The 21,636-nt window shown below is 43.7% G+C and overlaps 1 protein-coding gene across 4 annotated transcripts in view; it reads right to left on the minus strand.

Annotated features, from left to right (window-relative positions):
* Positions 1-21,636, minus strand: part of ppfia1 (PTPRF interacting protein alpha 1) — a 238,553-nt gene that overhangs the window by 132,059 nt on the left and 84,858 nt on the right. For all 4 annotated transcript variants that reach the window (XM_043705335.2, XM_087996243.1, XM_043705334.2 and 1 more), the window contains exon 2: positions 859-960. In XM_043705335.2, the coding sequence (XP_043561270.2) occupies positions 859-960 (102 nt within the window). The remainder of the gene's footprint in view (positions 1-858; positions 961-21,636) is intronic.

The following is a 21,636-nucleotide window of genomic DNA, read 5'->3' on the forward strand; positions in this document are numbered from 1 at the left end:
GACATTTAAGCAACTGCTGGACAAGCACATGGACTGCCGTAAATTGAGGGGTGTATAGGTTAAGGTGATCTTAGACTAAGATAAATGCTCGGCACAACATAATGGGCCGAAGGGCTTGTACTGTGCTGTGTTCTATACTCTGTTCCTCTATGATCATCAGGCAGTGGTCATTTGCAGCCAGAAAATAAACAACGTATTGCAGTTAAATTCCTTACTATTCCATTTATGCACTTCAACTGATATTGTTCTCCAAGTGTTCCGAAATTTGAAAGTGCCCATGGAAATCTTAGTTAATAAATATTTTGTGGAGATCAAGCCTTGAAAAGACACAGCCATATAGTTCAACAAATAAAACCCTCCGAAGAGTAACCCACCCAGACCCATTTCCCTCTGACTATTGCACCGAACACTATGGGCAATTTAGAATGGCCAATGCACCTGACCTGCACAACTTTGGACTGTGGGAGGAAACTGGAGCACCCGGATGAAACCCATGCAAACACAGGGAGAATGTGCAAGCTCCATACAGACAGTCGCCCAAGGCTGTAATTGAACCCAGGTCTCTGGTGCTGTGAGGCAGCAGTGCTAACCACTGAGCCACCATGTTTGTTAGGTGGCAATGGGTAAAAGATTAGAAGCCATAACTAACCAAGTAATATTTCAGTTTTAATCTGGCAAATATAAGAACAACAAATCCAACCTCTTGACAATTATAACAAAATAATGATTTATTTTTAAAAAGTGACAAAATTCTACTGTGGGGATTGCAAATGACAGCTCCATTAGCATTCTTACTTTGCATTAAATTTACAATTGCATGAAGTAAGGATATGTTTTCATTATTTATAGTTCAGTTACCCGAGTGTTGTTTCTTTCTGCTTTCAGTTCAGAAATTTCTTCCTCTCTTTCCAGGAGATGCTCTCTGCATACATTTAATTCTTTTGTGAGTGCTGCAAACTCCTGTAAAAGAAATATGGGACTGGTTTAAATTTAGACATTTACTATTAAACAGAACCATAAAACAGAAAAATCTAACTTTTTTGCCAGCTAAATGGGAGAAAATTCTTCTAAAGTAGCATTCAGTTAAGACTATTCACCAGAAATGCAAAGCTTCTTTTGGACTGCATATACACTCGACATGGGTGCTGTGCCTTAGTAAATGGTTAATATGCAACTGAGTCAAAGCAATAGTAAACTCCTGTAAACAAATCCATAAGAAATTGACTTTGTCAGCTCCTTTTAGCCTATCAGGTCCATTCAATCATTTAACGAGATCATGGCTGATCTGATAATCCTTGACTCCATTTTTTGCCTTTTTCCCGAGACCCTTGATGCCCTCACTGATTAAAAATGTGTTTCCCTCAGCCCTGAATATACTCAATGACCCAGCCTTGATAGCCTTCTGCAATAAATGTATCTACAGATTCAATACCATCAGAAGAAATTTCTCATCTCGGTCATAAATTGACAGCTCTGTTCAGAAAAGCAATTCCAATCATTATAAAATCACAGTTTAAACGCAGCTCTATTTTGTTTCACTTTGCCTTAAGTTTCAATCTTCCCAAAAATTAACATTTTGTTTTCAGATAATTCCAGGTTGGCAGCACCATTTCATGTTATTTAAGTAGTTATCCTTCATTGAGTAGTTTAGACAGTAGCTGAACCATTTCATTCAAGTGATCACAGCACATACCCAGTGAGACAGGAAGACAAAAACATACCATTATGCTCATCAAGAGATGCAGAAACAAACCTAGAAAATGAGAGCAGGACGACGACATTTGGCCCCTAAAGCCTGATTCACCATTGAATAAGATCACGAGTAGTGAGGTTTTGTTTTGAATTGCACGCTCCCATCCACCCTGATGGCATCCAACATTATCTGACAAGAATTTACCTACCTATGCTGGACCGCCATTTCACTGCCTTTAGAAGCAGAGAGGTTCCAAAGTCACATAAACCTCAAACTTTTTTTCTCATTTGAGTCCCTAAAATGAGATGGAAATGTGTTGCTGGAGAAGCGCAGCAGGTCAGGCAGCATCTAGGGAACAGGAGAATCGACGTTTCAGGCATTAGCCCTTCTTCAGGCTAATGCCCGAAACGTCGATTCTCCTGTTCCCTAGATGCTGCCTGACCTGCTGCGCTTCTCCAGCAACACATTTCCATCTCTGATCTCCAGCATCTGCAGACCTCATTTTCTCCCTAAAATGGTCAAACCAGTTTTAAAACAGAGCACTTCAGAGGCAACAGTCTTTCCACTTCCACACTGTCAACATCATTTGGCATCTAAGACACGTCAACTAAGTCACCCCTCGCTCTAAAGTCTAGTGGCATCAAACCCAGCCTGTCCAACCTAAAGACAACGCCCTCATTCCAGGTATCAATCTACTAAACCTCCACTGAGCTGCATCCTGTGCATTAACACCTTTCCTTAAATAAGGAAACGAACTGCGCACAGTAATCAAAATGTGGCCTTACCAAAGTCCTGTATAACTGACGCATAACATCCTTACTTTCAGGTTTAATTGTAAATCTGAGATAACCACCTTCGTTGTCTACTACACCTTCAATTTTGGTGTCATCTGCAAAATTTTTAACCATTCACATCCAAATCATTTATATAAATGACAAAAAGCAGTGGATCCAGCAATGATCCTTTTGGCACACCACTGGTCACAGCCTTCCAGTCTGAAAGACAACTCTCCACCAGCCCCCTCTGTCTTCTACCTTTGAGCCAGTTCTGCATCTCAATCAATATCACAAAAACAAGATGTAGTCATCATCACATTACTGATTATGGGAGTTTACTGTGTGTAAAGTTACTTTTCATAGACAGGAGACAGGCAAGCTATGGAAAGATTTGTAAATAAGGATGAGAATTTTAAAAAGATAAGTGTTGCAGGGCAGAGATACTGCAAGTCAGTGATTATAGGGTACTGAATGAATGGGATGTATTCAAAGGTAGAATGTGGAGTTTTCAATGAGCACAAAGTTATTTAGGGTGAAAGCTGTAGACAATACAGGAAAACCCGAATGGGAAACTGGAGGTAAAGAAATGAATTACATTTTCAGCACGTGAGCTAGGTCACAGCCAATCCCAGGTAATATTACAGAAATGGAAGTGAACAATTTTGGTGCTGGAGTGGAGACAAGTCAGAAGCTCACCGTGAGGTCAAATGCATCACCCAGGTTGCACAGAAATTGGTTAGACGGTTGAAGGAAGAGGATGGAATTGGTAACCCCCTAATCACATTTACGATGGGGCCTCAGGGGCTTAAATCAAGAGTTTTGGTCTGAAATCTCATCTTTGTTGCTGTTAGTCCAGGCAAGGCAGCAGCTTGAGACTGGAATTCGGTGTACCTGCATGCCAACTGGAATGTGCAGATCCTCCAAGCAACTGCACTGTTTAGAGGGTTCACTGTTTTGGTTTTCCCAACATTTAGTTCAAGCAGATTACACTCATCCAATATTGTATGTCAGACAAGCTGCATGATAATCATGAGGAATTTGGAGAGACGCTTGTGAGGTAAAGCTGTTTGGGTGAAGACAAGTATCCAAGATCTCAATTACAAACAGGAATGTTCAGTGTCCTGATCAACATCTATCTCAAGCAACACAATTAAAACATTTTTACCTGGCCAGTTATGTGATGACAGAATGAGGGAACTTGCTATGTGTAGATTGGCTTCCTTATGGACTGACGACACTTCAGACATACACCACAATGTGCTCTGGGACATCCTGAGAAAGTGAAAATTTCTCTAAATATGTTCAAACTCATCTTTCTGAAATCTGTCTCAACACTTGCTTTTACATTGACAAGTCAAATTCTACATTTTACACTTTGTATAGTGAATGTGTATTGCTGAAAGGCCTTCAAAGAGCACTGAATGAATTCCTGCAAGCGGAAATTAGCTTAATATATAAAAGTGGATTAACCAGACTAATGGTACTCATGGCTTCTTAAAGTGGGTGGTTGATGGGAAATAGGTCCGCCTCCGCCGTATCTGCTCCCAGGAGGACCAGTTCCACCACAGAACACACCAGATGGCCTCCTTCTTTAGAGACCGCAATTTCTCTTCCCACGTGGTTAAAGATGCCCTCCAACGCATCTCGTCCACATCTCGCACCTCCGCCCTCAGACCCCACCCCTCCAACTGTAACAAGGACAGAACGCCCCTGTGGCTTAGCTTTCCACCCTACCAACCTTCGCATAAACCAAATCATCCGACATTTCCGCCACCTTCAAAAAGACCCCACCACCAGGGATATATTTCCCCTCCCCACCCCTTTCTGCCTTCCGCAAAGACCGTGACTACCTGGCCAGGTCCACTCCCCCCTACAAATCACCCTCCCATCCTGGCACCTACCCCTGCCACCACAGGAATTGCAAAACCTGCGCCCACACCACCTCCCTCACCTCCATCTAAGGCCCTAAAGGAGCCTTCCACATCCAAAGTTTTACCTGCACATCCACTAATATCATTTATTGTATCCGTTGCTCCCGATGTGGTCTCCTCAAAATTGGGGAGACTCGACGCTCCTAGCAGAGCGCTTTAGGGAACATCTCCGGGACACCCGAACCAATCAACCACACCGCCCTGTGGCCTAACATTTCAACTCCCCCTCCCACTCTGCCGAGGACATGGAGGTCCTGGGCCTCCTTCACCGCCGCTCCCTCACCACCAGACGCCTGGAGGAAGAACGCCTCATCTTCCGCCTCGGAACACTTCAACCCCAGGGCATCAATGTGAACTTCAACAGTTTCATTTCCCCTTCTCCCACCTCATCCTAGTTCCAAACTTCCAGCTCAACACTGTCCCCATGACTTGTCCGACCTGCCTAGCTCCTTTTCCACCTATCCACTTCACCCGCCTCCTTGACCTATCACCTTCATCCCCTCCCCCACTCACCTATTGTACTCTATGCTACTTTCTAACCACCCCCACCCTCCTCTAGCTTATCTCTCCACCCTTCAGGCTCTCTGCCTTTATTCCTGATGAAGACTTTTGCCCGAAACGTCGATTTTACTGCTTCTCGGATGCTGCCTGAACTGCTGTGCTCTTCCAGCACCACTAATCCAGGTTGATGGGAAATGTTCATTCTGGAGTTAAGGATCTGTTTTGGAGCCATTGCTGTTTGTCATTTTTATAAATGACCTAGATGAGGGTGTGGAAGGATGGGTTAGTAAATGTGCAGACGATACTAAGGTCAGTGGAGTTGTGGATAGTGGTGAAGGATGTTGCAGGTTACAGAGGGACACAGATAAGCTGCAGAGCTAGGCTGAGAAGTGGCAAATGGAGTTTAATGTGGGATAGTGTGAGGTGATGCACTTTGGAAGGAGCAACAGGAATAAGGAGTACTGGGTTAATGGTAAGATTGTTGGTCGTGTAGATGAGCAGGGAGATCTGTGTCCACATACATAGGTCCCTGAAAGTTGCCACCCAGGTTGATAGAGTTGTTAAGGCGGCACACAGTAGGTTAGCTTTTATTGTACAGGGATTGAATATCAGAGCCACGAGGTCATGCTGCAGCTGTACAAACCTGTGATGCGGCTGCACTTGGAATATTGTATATAGTTCTGGTTACCGCTTTACAGGAAGGATGTGAAAGCTTTGGAAAGTATGCAGAGGTTACTAGGATGGTGCCTGGTATGGAGGGAAGGTTTTATGAGGAAAGGCTGAGAGACTTGAGGGTGTTTTTGTTAGAGAGGTGGTGGTTGTGAGGTGACTCAATTAAGACATAAGATAATCAGAGGGTTAGATAGGGTAGACAGTGAGGGCCTTCTTCCTCGGATGGTGATGGCTAGCACGAGGGGACAAAGCTTTAAATTGAGGGGTGACAGAAATAGGGCAAATGTCAGAGGTAGTTTCTTTACTCAGTAGAAGATGTGGAACACAATGCCTGCAACGGTTGCAGACTCATCAATTTTAAGGGCATTTAAATGGTCTTTGGTTAAACAGGTGGATGAAAATGGAATAGAGTAAGATAGATAGGCTTCAGATTGGTTCCACAGGTCGGTGCAACATCGAGGGCCGAAGGGCCTGAACTGCACTGTAATGTTCTATGTTCATTTTCAGAGTCAGGTAGCAAATTGCCATAAAGGTCTACATCACAAAAAATGGCTTTTCGCTATCATATCTGTGCCAGTCAAAAACACTTAACTATTGTTTTTTGAAGAAGTAACAAAGAGGATTGATGAGGGCAGAGCGGTAGATGCGATCTATATGGACTTCAGTAAGGCGTTCGACAAGGTTCCACATGGGAGACTGATTAGCAAGGTTAGATCACATGGAATACAAGGAAAACTAGCCATTTGGATACAGAACTGGCTCAAAGGTAGAAGACAGAGGGTGGTGGTGGAGGGATGTTTTTCAGACTGGAGGCCTGTGACCAGTGGAGTGCCACAAGGATCAGTGCTGGGCCCTCTACTTTTTGTCATTTACATAAATGATTTGGATGCGAGCATAAGAGGTACAGATGGTAAGTTTTCTGATGACACCAAAATTGGGGGTGTAGTGGACAGCAAAGAGGGTTACCTCAGATTACAACGGGATATTGATCAGATGGGCCAATGGGCCGAGAAGTGGCAGATGGAGTTTAATTCAGATAAGTACAAGGTGCTGCATTTTGGGAAAGCAAATCTTAGCAGAACTTATACACTTAATGGTAAGGTCCGTGGGAGTGTTGTTGAACAGAGAAACCTTGGAGTGCAGGTTCACAGCTCCTTGAAAGTGAAGCCGTAGGTAGATAGGACAGTGAAGATGACGTTTGGTATGTTTTCTTTTATTGGTCAGAGTATTGAGTACAGAAGTTGGGAGGTCATGTTGCGGCTGTACGGGACATTGGTTAGGCCACTGTTGGAATATTGCGTGCAATTCTGGTCTCCTTCCTATTGGAAAGATATTGTGAAACTCGAAAGGGTTCAGAAAAGATTTACAAGGATGTTGCTGAAAATGAAAATGTGTTGCTGGAAAAGCGCAGCAGGTCAGGCAGCATCCAAGGAACAGGAGAATCGACGTTTCGGGCATAAGCCCTTCTTCAGGAATCCTGAAGGGCTTATGCCCGACACGTCGATTCTCTTGTTCCTTGGATGCTGCCTGATCTGCTGCGCTTTTCCAGCAACATATTTTCAGCTCTGATCTCCAGCATCTGCAGTCCTCACTTTCTCCTTACAAGGATGTTGCCAGGGTTGGAGGATTTGAACTATAGGAAGAGGCTGAACAGGATGGGGCTGTTTTCCCTGAAGCAAAGGCTAAGGGGTGACTTTATAGAGGTTTACCAAATTATGAGGGGCATGGATAGAGTAAGTAGACAAAGTCTTTGCCCTGGGGTCAGGGAGTCCAGAACTAGAGGGCATAGGTTTAGGGCGAGAGGGGAAAGATATAAAAGAGACCTAAGGGGCAACTTTTTCACGCAGAGGGTGGTACACGTATGGAATGAGCTGCTAGAGGATGTGGTGGAGGCTGCTACAACTGCAGCATTTAAAAGGCATCTAGATGGGTATATGAATAGGAAGGGTTTGGAGGTATATGGGCCGGGTGCTGGCTGGTGGGACTAGATTGGGTTGGGATATCTGATCGGCATGGACGGGTTGGACCGAAGGGTCTGTTTCCGTGCTGTACATCTCTATGACTCTATAATTTTGACATCCTTACCTGGTCTGGTCTACATATGACCACAACAGTATGGTTGAAATGGCCACAACAAACCATTCAGTTCAAGGACAGTTGGAGACAGGCAGTATATGTTCACTCTGCTGCTGACACCCACATCATTGAAACAACAAAGGAAGTCACTTATAACGTAGGTGTCATGCTTGGAGACCTTTGCAGTTGATTTGACTTGAAGTGCATGCGCCAAAACTAAACATGAATGCGACTGGACCTGGTTATATATTTTACATCCATGTTTCTTAAATAATCTTGGTGTAAAATAATACATTTGTAAGGAAATAGAGCACAAGTAGATAAATGATGCTGATAGAATACTTATGAATGACTGAACAGGCTCAACTCTCTAATCTATTCCTTGAATTTTCAAATTTGAAAAGACTCATCAGATTATTTCACATAACCATGGCAAAGATAAAGCTCCTACTTATAGATTAGTTTAGCATGCCAAGATTTCCCAAGGTGCTCCCCTTGCAATGAGTTGTAATTGCTATTGTTGAAAAGACAAACATGGCAGCCTAAAAGGCATCTGGATGGGTATATGAATAAGAATGGGTTTGGAGGGATTATGGGCTGGGTGCTGGCAGGTGGGACTAGATTGAGTTGGGACATCTGGTTGGCCTGGACGGATTGGACCAAAGGTCTGGTTCCGTGCTGTGCATCTCGATGACTATGACTATTCTAATCCCATTTTCCAGCACTTGGCCCATATTCATAGTTAGAATTTTCCTCCTACAATTCGTAGGAACATTTTATTAAAAGGACAAAACAGTGGCAATCTTATCAGAGACCATTATTCTCAAAGACGACAAGTGGTCATCAAATTTAAGTTACAAATGTGTACAGCCCAAAGCTGGAGTCCATCTGTGGCAATAAAAATTGGAAAATCAGAATTAAACAGAAGATTGCAATATATTGGAAGATTATAGGTCACTTGAGTTTTGTTCCTCTTGATAACTCAATAGTGTGGCAGGCTGCAAGTTTACAATGTGAAAATTACTAACGTACAAAAATCAACACTACACATCACTCAATGTATGAATACAGGATTGCTACTTTAATTACAAAGACACATTTATGCATTAGCTGCAATTTCTCAATTGCCAAAAAGTCACTATGTAACAACACTACATATCAGTTTCTAAATACAGTACTAATACAGTACAAATAAATTATTCAGTTCTCAGAACACAGGTGAATCAAAATGTCCACCACTCTGTGTCTGGAGAAGTGTAAGCACAGAGGAGAAGCAAAACCAGTTGGGTCAGAAAGTGGAGACAACTTGTTGCCTGCCTGCATTGAGCAGAGGGAGGGCTCAGTCCAGACAAAGAAAAGAAAATTTACCAGTGCTTAATTTGAACGATCACATCACAAATTATGATTGTGCGTTTTAGTGTGTCAATGGGAATGCAGCACAGGCAACTTGAAAGTGAAAGGCATGGCAATGTCTTTCAGTTACACTGTGCAACATTATTGTATGCATTTGTTTTTAGGTTGTGGAGCATTGACCAAGACTGTAAACAAATTTATTCTACTTTTGAGTAGTATAAGGAATTATAGAGCATTTTACATTGTAATGCTGTAAGTTCGGCTCTGAAAAGTCACAGCTACAACATGGTTGCTCATGCAGACTTTAGGAAGTCTATTAAAAATGGAATTTGCAATAAATCCAATTCTGGAGGAGGAAATAAAGCTACTCTATAACTGTACCCTGGAGAATTTTTAATTAAAAGATGAAATTGCTGTTATAATTAATCTGAACATGAAAATAACCAGCAGTTACATAAGAGAATCTTCTCAGAAATTTCATTACAGTTCAAAATATTTCATTTCAGTGGAAGCTATTCAATTTGTCTTTCACTGAGCAAATGTGTCATCTGTTACCCACAACGATACCAAGTCACAAAGAAAAGTGACACTCTGGGTCCTTCTACTTTAGTGTTAAAATCATAAAACTGCAAGTCCTGTAAACAGCTGATTGAAAGCAGCTATGGAGATTTATCCCATAAATCAATTAAACGTATGTCTCCATCAAAGTATGGGGGCCCCTTCTACAGGCTGTCCCCATGTTGTGAATGATTTCTGTTCTTGAGTACATTCAGATACGGTGCAGGGCAATATAAAGGAGCTGCCTGTAAGTATAAGACATGTTCCATATGTAATTTGAACAATATGATATATGGAACATGTCTTATACTTACAGGCAGCTCCTTTATATTGCCCTGCACCATATCTGAATGTACTCAAGAACAGAAATCATTCACAACATGGGGACAGCCTGTAGAAGCTCCATTTCAAACAGTAAAATATTGACCTATGTGTAATCTGTTATTTGAACATTAATTGGTCCCATTTCGACTTGCAACTGTTAGACCTGAAGTAGGAGCAGAAGCAGGCCATTCAGCCCATCATGTCTGCTCCAAATTTTCATGAGTTTACGGTTGGTTCATAATCTTTAACTTCATTTTCCCACCAATTCCCCATAACCCTTTATTCCCTTAGGAGATTAAAAAAACCTCTCTCAGCATTGAATATACTTGTCAATCCAGCCTCGACAACCCACTACAGTGAAGAATTCCACAGATTCACTGTCCTCAAAAGAGATTCCTTTTCATCCTGATTTTAAATATGTGACACACTATTCTGAGCGAGTTTGAGGTTCTGCATATAAGTTTTGTCACTGAACTGGAAGGTTTGTTTTCAGGCGTTTTGTCACAATACTTCATCGGTGAGCTGCTGGTGAAGCAATGGTGGTATGGCCCGCTTTTTATTTACGTGTTTAGGTTTCGACGGTTGGTGATGTCATTTCCTGTTCTTTTTCTCAAGGGGTGTTAAATGGGATCCAAGTCAATATCTTTGTTGAGTGCGTTCCGGTTGGAGTGTCCAGGCTTCTAGGAATTCTCGCACGTCTCTGTTTGGCTTATCCAAGGATGGATGTGTTGTCCCTGCCGAAGTGGTATTCTTCCTCATCTGTATTTAGAGATACTAGTGAGAGTGGGTCATGTCTTTTTGTGGCTAGTTGATGTTCATGTATCCTGGTGGCTAGTTATCTGCCTGTTTGTCCAATATAGTGTTTGTTACAGTTCTTGCAAGGTATTTACTTGTTGTCTGTATAGGGTCTTTCAAGTTCATTAGCTGCTGTTTTAGTGTGTTGGTGGGTTTGTGGGCTACCATTATGCCAAGGGGTCTGAGTAGTCTGGCAGTCATTTCCGAGATGTCTTTGTCGTAGGGGAAAGTGGCTAGGGTTTCTGGATGCATTTTGTCTACTTGTTTGGGTTTGTTGCTAAGAAATTGGCAGACTGTGTTCACTCGATCTATCCTGTCTATGCCTGACATATGCTTCCTTCTTTTTCTTAACCAAACCCTCAATTTCTTTAGTCATCCAGCATTCCCTATACCTACCAGCCTTCCCTTTCACCCTAACAGGAATATACTTTCTCTGGATTCTCATTTCTGAAGGCTTCCCATTTTCCAGCCATCCCTTTACTTGCGAGCATCTGCCCCGAATCAGCTTTTGGGAGTTCTTGCCTAATACCGTCAAAATTGGCCTTTCTCCAATTTAGAACTTCAACCTTTAGATCTGGTCTATCCTCTTCCATCACTATTTTAAATCTAATAGAATTATGGTCACTAGCCCCAAAGTGCTCCCCCACTGACACCTCAGTCACCTGCCCTGCCTTATTTCCCAAGAGTAGGTCATGTTTTGCACCTTCTCTAGTAGGTAATCCATTTATTTTTACCTCCAAAAAGTAAAGGCCTAATTTATTCATCCTCCAATAAGACAACCCACTCATCCCAGGGACCAAACCTCACTGTCCTGCCTCAAAGGCAAATATACGAGGTGGAACCTGGGACCATTGTGGCCATTTGACAGATATGGATAGAGCAGGGACAGGAATGTTTGGTGCAGTTTCAGGATTTAGACGTTTCAGTAAGAACACAGTGATGGTAAAAGAGGGGGAGGTGTGTCATCGTTAGTCAAGGACAGAACTACAGTGGCAGAAGGGACGTAGAGATGTAGAGCAAAGATGATTCTAGATAGGAGCGAGAGTAACAGGGTAGTTGTTATGGGGGACTTTAACTTTCCAAATATTGACTGGAAAGACTATAGTTCGATTGCTTTAGACGGTACAGTTTTTGTCCAGAATGGTTTCCTGACGGTATGTAGAGACTGGCCAACAAGGGGCGAGGCCACATTGGATTTGGTACTGGGTAATGAACCAGGGGAGGTGTTAGATTTGGAGGAAGGTGAGCACTTTGGTGATAGTGACCACAATTTGGTTATGTTTACTTTAGCGATGGAAAGGGATAGATATATAATGCAGGGCAAGAGTTATTACTGGGGGAAAGGGAATTATGATGTGATTAGGCAAGATTCAGGATGCAGAGAATGGGCACAATTGAAACGTGGAGTTCATTCAAGGAACAGCTACTGTGTGTCCTTGATAAGTATGCTCCTGTCAGGCAGGGAGGAAGTGGTCGAGCGAGGGAGCTTTGGTTTACGAATAAAGTTGAATCTCTTGTTAAGAGGAAGAAGGCGGCTCACGTAAAGATGAGGCATGAAGGCTCAGTTTAGAGCTCTTGAGAGTTACAAGTTAGCCAGGAAAAAAACTTAAAAAAGCACTAAGAGGAGCTAGGAGAGGACATAAGAAGTTGTTGGCAGATAAGATCAAGGAAAACCCTAAAGCTTTCTTGAGTTGGATCAGGAATAAAAGAATAACTAAAGAAAGATTAGGGCCAATCAAGGATAGTAGTGGGAAATTGTGCATGGAGTCCAAGGAGGTACGGGAAGCGCTATATGAATCATTTTTGTCAGTAATCACACTGGAAAAAGACATGCTGTCAAGGTGGATATGAAGATACAGGATACTAGACTGGATGGGGTTAAGGTTCACAAGGAGGTGGTGTAACAATTCTGGAGTGTGTAAAAATAGATAAGTCTCCTGGGCCAGATGGAATTTATTCTAGCATTCTCTGGGAAGCCAGGGAGGAGATTGCAGAGCCTTTGACTTTGTTCTTAATGTCATCATGGTTGACAGAAATAGTGGCAGAAGACCAAAGGATAGCAAATGTTTTCCGTTGTTCAAGGAGAGTAAAGACAACCCTGGTAATTATAGACCAGTGTGCCTTCCTTCGGTTGTGGGTAAAGTGTTGGAAAAGATTATAAGAGATAGGATTTATCATCATCTAGAAAGGAATAATTTGATTAGGGATAGTCAACACAGTTTTGTGAATTATAGGTCATGCCTCACAAACCTTGAGTTATTTGAGAAGGTGACCAAACCGCTGGATGAGGGTGAAGCAGTTGACGTGGTATACATGGATTTCAGTAAGGCGTCTGATAAGGTTCCCCACGGGAGGCTATTGCACAAAATACAGAGGCATGGGATCGAGGGTGATTTGGCGGTTTGGATCAGAAATTGGCTAGCTGTAAGACGACAGAGGGTGGCGGCTGATGGGAAATGTTTATCCTGGAGTTCAGTTACCATAAGGACCTGTTTTGGGGTCACTGCTGTTTGTCATTTTTTAGACATGACCTAGATGAGGGATTGGAAGGAAAGGTTAGTAAATTTGCAAATGACACGATGGAGTGTGGAGTGTGAAAGGATGTTGCAGGTTACAGAGGGACATAGATAAGCTGTAGAGCTAGGCTGAGAGGTGGTAAATGGAGATTAATGTGGAAAAATATGAGGTGATTCACTCTGGAAGGAGTAGCAGGAATGTAGAGTACTGATCTAATGGTAAGATTCTTGGTAGTGTGGATGTACACAGATCCCTGAAAGTTGCCACCCAGGTTGATAGGGCTGTTTAGCGGTGTAAGGTGTGTTAGCTTTTATTGGGAGAGAGATTGAGTTTTGGAGCCATGAGGTCATGTTGCAGCTGTATAAAACTCTGGTGTGGCTGCACTTAGAATATTACGTACAATTCTGGTCACCGTTTTATAGGAAGGATGTGGAAGCTTTGGAAAGTGTGTAGAGGAGATTTACCAGGATGTTGCCTGGTATGGAGGAAAGTTCTTATGCAGAAAGGCTAATGGACTTGAGGCTTTTCTCGTTAGAGAGAAGGTTGAGAGATGACTTAATTGAGATACAAGGTAATCAGAGGGTTAGATAGGGTGGACAGTGAGAGACGTTTTCCTCGGATGGAGATAGCTAGCACAAGGGGACATAGCTTTAAATTATAGGGAGTGACTGATATAGCACAGATATCATAGGTAGTTTCTTTACTCAATAGTAGGGGCGTGGAACACACTGCCTGTAACCTGCCAAATTTAAGGGCATTTGAATGGTCACTGGATAAGCATATGGATGAAAATGGAGTAGCGTAGGCTGGATATGCTTCAGATTGATCTCTACAGGTTAGTGCAACATTGTACTACACTGCAATGTTCTATGTTTTATGTTCTAAATCCTTGAAAATGGACACCAAAAACTACACAAAATATTCCAAATGTGTTCTTAGTACAAGTGTGTGGGAATTTGTCAAGACTTTCTTATTCTTGTACATCCACATGCTTACCTTTTAACTGGTCTCTGAAACAGATGAGCAAGTCATTCAGTTGCACTAAACTTTAACAGAAATATTAAGGAATAAATTCCAGCATAATACCCTGACATAAACTGGACACACCAAACTGAAAAGGTACACCTTACCAAGTCCTCCTGACCGAGAGGAGACTTCGGCCAAAACTGGATGAGTTGCCCCAGATTCTAGTGGAGTTAATTTCTGATAATTCACATCACTGAATTACCCCTCACCACGAGCATGAAAGTAATAAAAATGGGGCCTTTAATTTCAAAATGATTTTTAATACCTGGGACCTTTCAGGGACGAAAATAGTTTCATCGAACGAAAAAAACACTCACTTAAGATGGCCACAGTGGTCATCTGCCCTGATAGAAACAAGCTCACGAAACAGTGATAAACACAATCAAATCAGTCAGCCTGCACTGAAATAAAAGCGGTTATAAAATGGCACTGAAACTCAGATCTGTATCTTTCGGTTGATTCACATCTCTTGAAGTTTTGTATGTTGGGATGAAAGTCGATTGCGGATTATCCAGCGTGAAAAAAAATGAAGCCAGAAATGGGAATACACAAATGACCTCTATTTTAGACAGCAGCTTATGGGCAGTGGGAGAAGGAAAGTGGATTAGTCACCAGACCATTCAAAACACACTCTCTCTCTTTCCCTGCATTTCTCTGAGCCCCTCAAACTCAATGCTTGGTGATGGAGTAAATTGGATAAACATTCACTTCTTAAAATCACAGTTATTATAAATCTCACAGTGGCTGATACAAGTCATCAATTGTATAGGTATGGTTTCATGCAAAACCCAAGACCTCAAGGACGCTAAGCATGTTTTAATTTATGTCTGATCATCCTTCTTATGCTGGACACTCGCCCAGTTTGTAAAGTTAATACCAACACTAGTGTGTTCAATGTCATGTTTTATTACTTTTGTTGGGTGAGTAAGCAAACCTATTATCCTTAATTTCACTCCAGACAACTTTGCTATTGGCTCCTTGATTTTTAACCGGAGACCTATGTTGAAATTGAAGTGTGATAGCTGCAAACTAAAAGCGGTTTAAAAAGGAAGCCAATTCACACCTACTCACATGATTATTACACCACCACCAGTTCGTGGAAGCATGCAAACCCTTAAAGTGCTGGAAAATTGCCCAGATATGACCATTCCTGAAAAAGCAACAAAAATTCAAACCAGTCATTTATTGCCCCATTGATTTATTTCAGTGATCATCAAATGATGGCAGTTGTATCATACCATCATTCATGCGACAAAATGACATTTGGCAGTAATGCCATGCTAACCAAATGCCAGTGTAGGTTCCATCGGATTCATTCACATGAGACTTTATGATAGTCTTGGTTAAAACTTGGCAAAAACAGTGGAACAACAGAAGAAACAAGAATAGAGTAACTGTCAAAACATTACCTGACCAAACGTGACACCAAGACGGTTAGCACTGCTGCCTCTCAGCACCAGAGACACTGATTCATTTCCTGCCTCAGGAGAATGTGTGGAGTTTGCACATTCTCCCAGTGTCTGCGTGGGTTTCCTCCGGGTGCTCCGGTTTCCTCCCACACTCCAAAAATGTGCAGATTAGGTGAATTGGCCATGCTAAATTGCCTGTAGTGTTAGGTGAAGGGGTAAATGTCGGGGAATGGGTCTGGGTGGGTGCGCTTCAGCGGGTCAGTGTGGACTTGTTGGGCCGAAGGGCCTGTTTCCACACTGTAAGTAATCTAATCTAATAAAAATCTAATCTAATAAGACCACTTAGCCTTTCTTCTCTTAAACAGTCCCTCAGATTTAGGATGACTTTCTGCTACTCTGGCGCTGAGAGTAATGAGGTGGCTAAATAATCCAAAACCAAGTCCATAAACCCTTGTGCATGTTGGGGCAAAGTGTGCTTGCATAAGGTAGTGAATAGGACATTCAGGTTTTTACATGCATCTTGCCTGGAAGAGACAATCCATGTCTGGAAGAGACACACAATGGTTGGCGTCTTCAAAGTTTCTTATCCAGTCTGGGTTGTCTTGGTTTACAGATTCCCATGAGTCAATGGGGATACCAAAGTTATTTCAAAGGAAGGTTTTGAAGACATCTTGAATAATTTTCCTCCGGCCTCCTAGTAATGGCTAGCCATGACAAAGTTCAGTGTCGAAATCTGGTTTTGAAAGGTGTGTACCAGGAATGTGAATGACGTGACCCACCTAACATAGTTGATTGACTGCAATCAGAGCCTCAAATCTGGGGATGCTAGCCTGAGAGGGGACACTGATATTGGAGCATTATCCTGTCATTGGATTTGCAGCTGCATCACTGGTAGTGTGCCTTGAAAGCACTGAAAGGTCTGCTCTACTTTGGCCACATTTTTGATCCATACAAAAGGATGGTAACACTGTTGCCCTGTAGACCTAGAGCTTGGTGTTGAGGTTTGAGTTTTCTGATCAAAAGTCATATTTGTAGACAGAAAACCAAAGATTGTGCTGGCACATGGTAGGCAGTGATGAGTTTTGTCAATCTCTTCCCTCACTTGCAAGATGCTTCCAAGGCATGAGAATTGACCGACATCGTCCAGTGGCTCATCATGAATAGTCAAGGTACAGTGCTACACTGTGGCACCAAGCTGGGGAAGATCTTTGTTCTCTGGATGGTTAGCCTAAGGCCTGTTCTCTCATTTGCCTCGGTTGCTGCTCGCTTTCCCTACATCATCCTTGCCAACTGCACTTTTCCAAAGGTTTGCATTCTCCCACTTTGGCACTGGCGTCACCAGGAGAATCAGCTCATCTCCCTTTGCCACATGGGGCACTGAGCAACTGGGGATGGAGGAGGATTCCTATTTGGTTGTATTTGTTGACTTCTTGAGTTGGAGCATTTTCATTGATAACTGAGATATATTGCTTCTGGGCAAGGGTGAACGAGGGGCAAGGCGCATTTGCTTAATCCATAAGGGGCTCAATAAGATGGTCAAATAGTTTGTTGTTTTTTTTAAGATGAAGTGAACCCCAGGGAGGTTGTGTTACTGTTTTGGACCACCTTTCCAGAAGAGTATCTGTTGCCCTTTGCTTGGAGCTGGCCTTCTTTCACTCATGGCAGTAATATCAGCGCCAACGTTCTTGCGTGATCATAGCACTACAACATTCAGGTTTGTCACTGCTGGGGTTGTCCATGAGACTGCTGAAGTTCCAGATCCCAAACTTCATTTTGAAGAGGAGGAAGACTCTTGTGTGTTGGTCCTTTAACATCGCATACTGAATTCCACAGAGTCCTGGCTTTAATCGATATTATTGCTCGATGGAAGGAATAGCTGAGATGATTAGAGATCAGGCTCTGTTGCATGCACAGTGATTCACCTTACCTTGCTCCAAGCAGCAAAGGTGAACAACATTCAGTTACTCTGTCCCCGTTGAGACAAATTTTTAAAAAAGGAAATGAAAGCAGGATGATAAATTAGATCACCCATGACTGTATTGAAAGTGAACCAGACTCAAGGGGTCAAATGGGCTAGCCTCACTTTGTTCTTCTGCTAATGCAGGTGATAATGTTGGCAATGCTGTCACTGTCAGTTGTTCCTAAACCTGATTCTTAAAAATAAATTAGAAATAAAATTATGACATCAACATTTGAGCAACACTAATTGCCACAAGACACAGCACCTGCATTTCCATCAGAAGTGAGAGAATTAATCTTTACTACTCACCATAGAAAAATACAGCGCAGTACAGGCCCTTCGGCCCTCGATGTTGTGCCGATCCAAGCCCACCTAACCTACACTAGCCCACTGTCCTCCATATGCCTATCCAATGCCCGTTTAAATGCCCATAAAGAGGGAGAGTCCACCACTGCTACTGGCAGGGCATTCCATGAACTCACGACTCGCTGAGTAAAGAACCTACCCCTAACATCTGTCCTATACCTACCACCCCTTAATTTAAAGCTATGCCCCCTCGTAATACCCGACTCCATACGTGGAAAAAGGTTCTCATGGTCAACCCTATCTAAACCCCTAATCATCTTGTACACCTCTATCAAGTCACCCTTAAACCTTCTTTTCTCCAATGAAAACAGCCCCAAGCCTTTCCTCATACGATCTTCCTACCATACCAGGCAACATCCTGGTAAACCTCCTCTGCACCCGTTCCAGTGCCTCCACATCCTTCCTATAGTATGGCGACCAAAACTGCACACAATACTCCAGATGCGGCCGCACCAGAGTCTTATACAACTACAACATGATCTCAGGACTCCGGAACTCAATTCCTCTACCAATAAAAGCCAGTACGCCATATGCCTTCTTCACCGCACTATTTATCTGGGTGGCAACTTTCAGAGATCTGTGCACATGGACATCAAGATCCCTCTGCTCATCCAAGATCCCTCTGCTCATCCAATTTCCACAAAGAGTAATCACTCTCTACAACTTCATAAAATGGAATTTTGATAGCATTGTACAGCAATTATTTCCGCTGTACGTAGCCAGACATGTAGAAAATGAAACACTAAAAATTAGGTAAAGCACTTTCAACACAATACAATCAAATTAATGTAACATACCCAAAGCATGTTAAGGCTGCAACCTTTGCAAAATGTCATATTGGAGAATTTAAGTATGTGAAGTACATGTCTCGAGGTTAATTTAATGCATAATTGGCAAAACAGGTTTCCAGCTAGCAGCTGTCACAAAACGTTCCTTTAGTAAAGATGAAGGAATGTATTTGTGCAATTGTACAAGACTAGAAAACCACAGTATTCACACTCAACCACAATGAGATTTTTGCTCTTTGTGTAGAGTTCAACAACCGCAACGAATTGAAGTAATAGGGACTGCACACCCCAATTTTAAAACACAGAACAGAGGAGTACAGGATAGTACAGGCCCTTCAGCCCAAGATGCTGTGCCGAGCATTTATCTTAATCGAAGTCCAACCTAACCGACACACCCCTCAATTTACTGCTGTTCACAGGCTTGTTCAGCATCCACCACACTGTGTAAAGAACCGACCTCTAATGTCTCCCCAAAACCTTCTTCCAATCACCTTAAAATTATGACCTCTCGTGACAGTAATTTCTGCCCTGGGGAAACGTCTCTGGCTATCTACTCTATCTTTGACTGTCTGTGTGGAGTTTGCACATTCTCCCCGTGTCTGCGTGGGTTTCCTCCAGGTGCTCCGGTTTCCTCCCACAGTACAAAAATGTGCAGGTCAGGTGAATTGGCCATGCTAAATTGCCTGTAGTGTTAGGTGAAGGGGTAAATGTATGGGAATGGGTTTGGGTAGGTTGCTCTTCGGCGGGTTAGTTGTGGACTCGTTGGACCGAAGGGTCTGTTTCCACACTGTAAGTAATCTAATCTAATCTTTTCTGCACTCTCTCTAAAGCACCTACATCGTTCCTATAATGAGGCAACCATGAACACAATACTCCAAGTGTCGCCTAACCAGGGTTTTACAGAACTGCAGCAAAACCTCGCGGCTCTTTCCCTATTAATTTAACCTAAAACACCATATGCCTTCTTAACAACCCTATCAACTTGGGTGGCAACTTTGAAGGATCTATGTACATGGACCCCAAGATCTCTGTTCCTCCACACTGCCAAGAATCCTGTCTTTAACCCTGTACTCAGCATTCAAATTCAACCTTCCAAAATGAATCACTTCGCATTTATCCAGGTTGAACTCTATCTGCCACTTCTCAGCCTCTGCATCTGATCAATGTCTTGTTGTATCCTGCATCAGCTCTTGACAAGATCTAGAACACAACCAACCTTTGTATCATTGGCAAAACCTCCTGCCCAAAATCCACAAACCTGACTGTCCCGGCCGACCCATTGTCTCAGCCTGCTCCTGCCCCACCGAACTCATCTCTGCATACCTCGATACGGTCCTGTCCCCCTTAGTCCAAGAACTCCCACCTACGTTCGGGACACCACCCACGCCCTCCACCTCCTCCATGATTTTCGCTTCGCCGGTCCCCAACGCCTTATCTTCACCATAGACATCCAGTCCCTGTACACCTCCATCCCCCATCACGAAGGACTTAAAGCCCGCCGCTTCTTCCTTTCCCGCCGTACCAACCAGTACCCTTCTACTGACACCCTCCTTCGACTGACTGAACTGGTCCTCACCCTGAACAACTTCTCTTTCCAATCCTCCCACTTCCTCCAAACCAAAGAAGTAGCCATGGGCACCCGCATGGGCCCCAGCTATGCCTGCCTCTTCGTAGGCTATGTGGAACAGTCCATCTTCCGCAGCTACACTGGCACCACCCCCCACCTTTTCCTCCGCTACATCAATAACTGTATCGGCGCTGCCTCGTGCACCCACGAGGAGGTTGAACAGTTCATCCACTTTACCAACACCTTCCACCCCGACCTCAAATTCACCTGAACCGTCTCAGACTCCTCCCTCCCCTTCCTAGACCTTTCCATTTCTATCTCGGGTGACCGAATCGACACGGACATCTACTATAAACCAACCGACTCCCACAGCTACCTAGACTACACCTCCTCCCACCTAGCCCCCTGTAAAAACACCATCCCATATTCCCAATTCCTTCGTCTCCGCCGCATTTGCTCCAAAACCGTACAACCCAGATGGCCTCCTTCTTCAAGGACCACAATTTCCCGCCAGACGCAGTCGACGATGCCCTCCACCGCATCTCTTCCACGTCCCACTCCTCCACCCTTGAGCCCCGCCCCTCCAACCGCCACCAAGACAGAACCCCACTGGTCCTCACCTACCACCCCACCAACCTCCATGTACAACGTATCATCCGCCGTCATTTCCGCCACCTCCAAACGGACCCCACCACCAGTGATATATTTCCCTCCCCTCCCCTATCAGCGTTCCGAAAAGACCACTCCCTCCATGACTCCCTCGTCAGGTCCACACCCCCCACCAACCCAACCTCCACTCCCGGCATCTTCCCCTGCAACCGCAAGAAATGCAAAACTTGCGCCCACACCTCCTCCCTTACTTCCCTCCAAGGCCCCAAGGGACACTTCCATATCCACCACAAATTCACCTGCACCTTCACACACATCATCTATTGCATCCGCTGCACCCGATGTGGCCTCCTCTATATTGGGGAGACAGGCCGCCTACTTGCGGAAAGTTTCAGAGAACACCTCTGGGACATCCGGACCAACCAACCCAACCACCCCGTAGCCCAACACTTCAACTCTCCCTCCCACTCCACCAAGGACATGCAGGTCCTTGGACTCCTCCATCACCAGACCATGGCAACACGACGGTTGGAGGAAGAGCGCCTCATCTTCCGCCAAGGAACCCTCCAACTACAAGGGATGAACTCAGACTTCTCCAGTTTCCTCATTTCCCCTCCCCCCACCTTGTCTCAGTCAAATCCCTCGAACTCAGCACCGCCTTCCTAACCTACAATCATCTTCCTGACCTCTCTGCCCCCACCCCACTCCGGCCTAT

This window comes from Chiloscyllium plagiosum, unplaced genomic scaffold, assembly GCF_037043375.1.
Source record: "Chiloscyllium plagiosum isolate Xiang-an unplaced genomic scaffold, Cpla_swu_hap1 HiC_scaffold_18, whole genome shotgun sequence".
Taxonomy (NCBI): Eukaryota; Metazoa; Chordata; class Chondrichthyes; order Orectolobiformes; family Hemiscylliidae; genus Chiloscyllium; species Chiloscyllium plagiosum.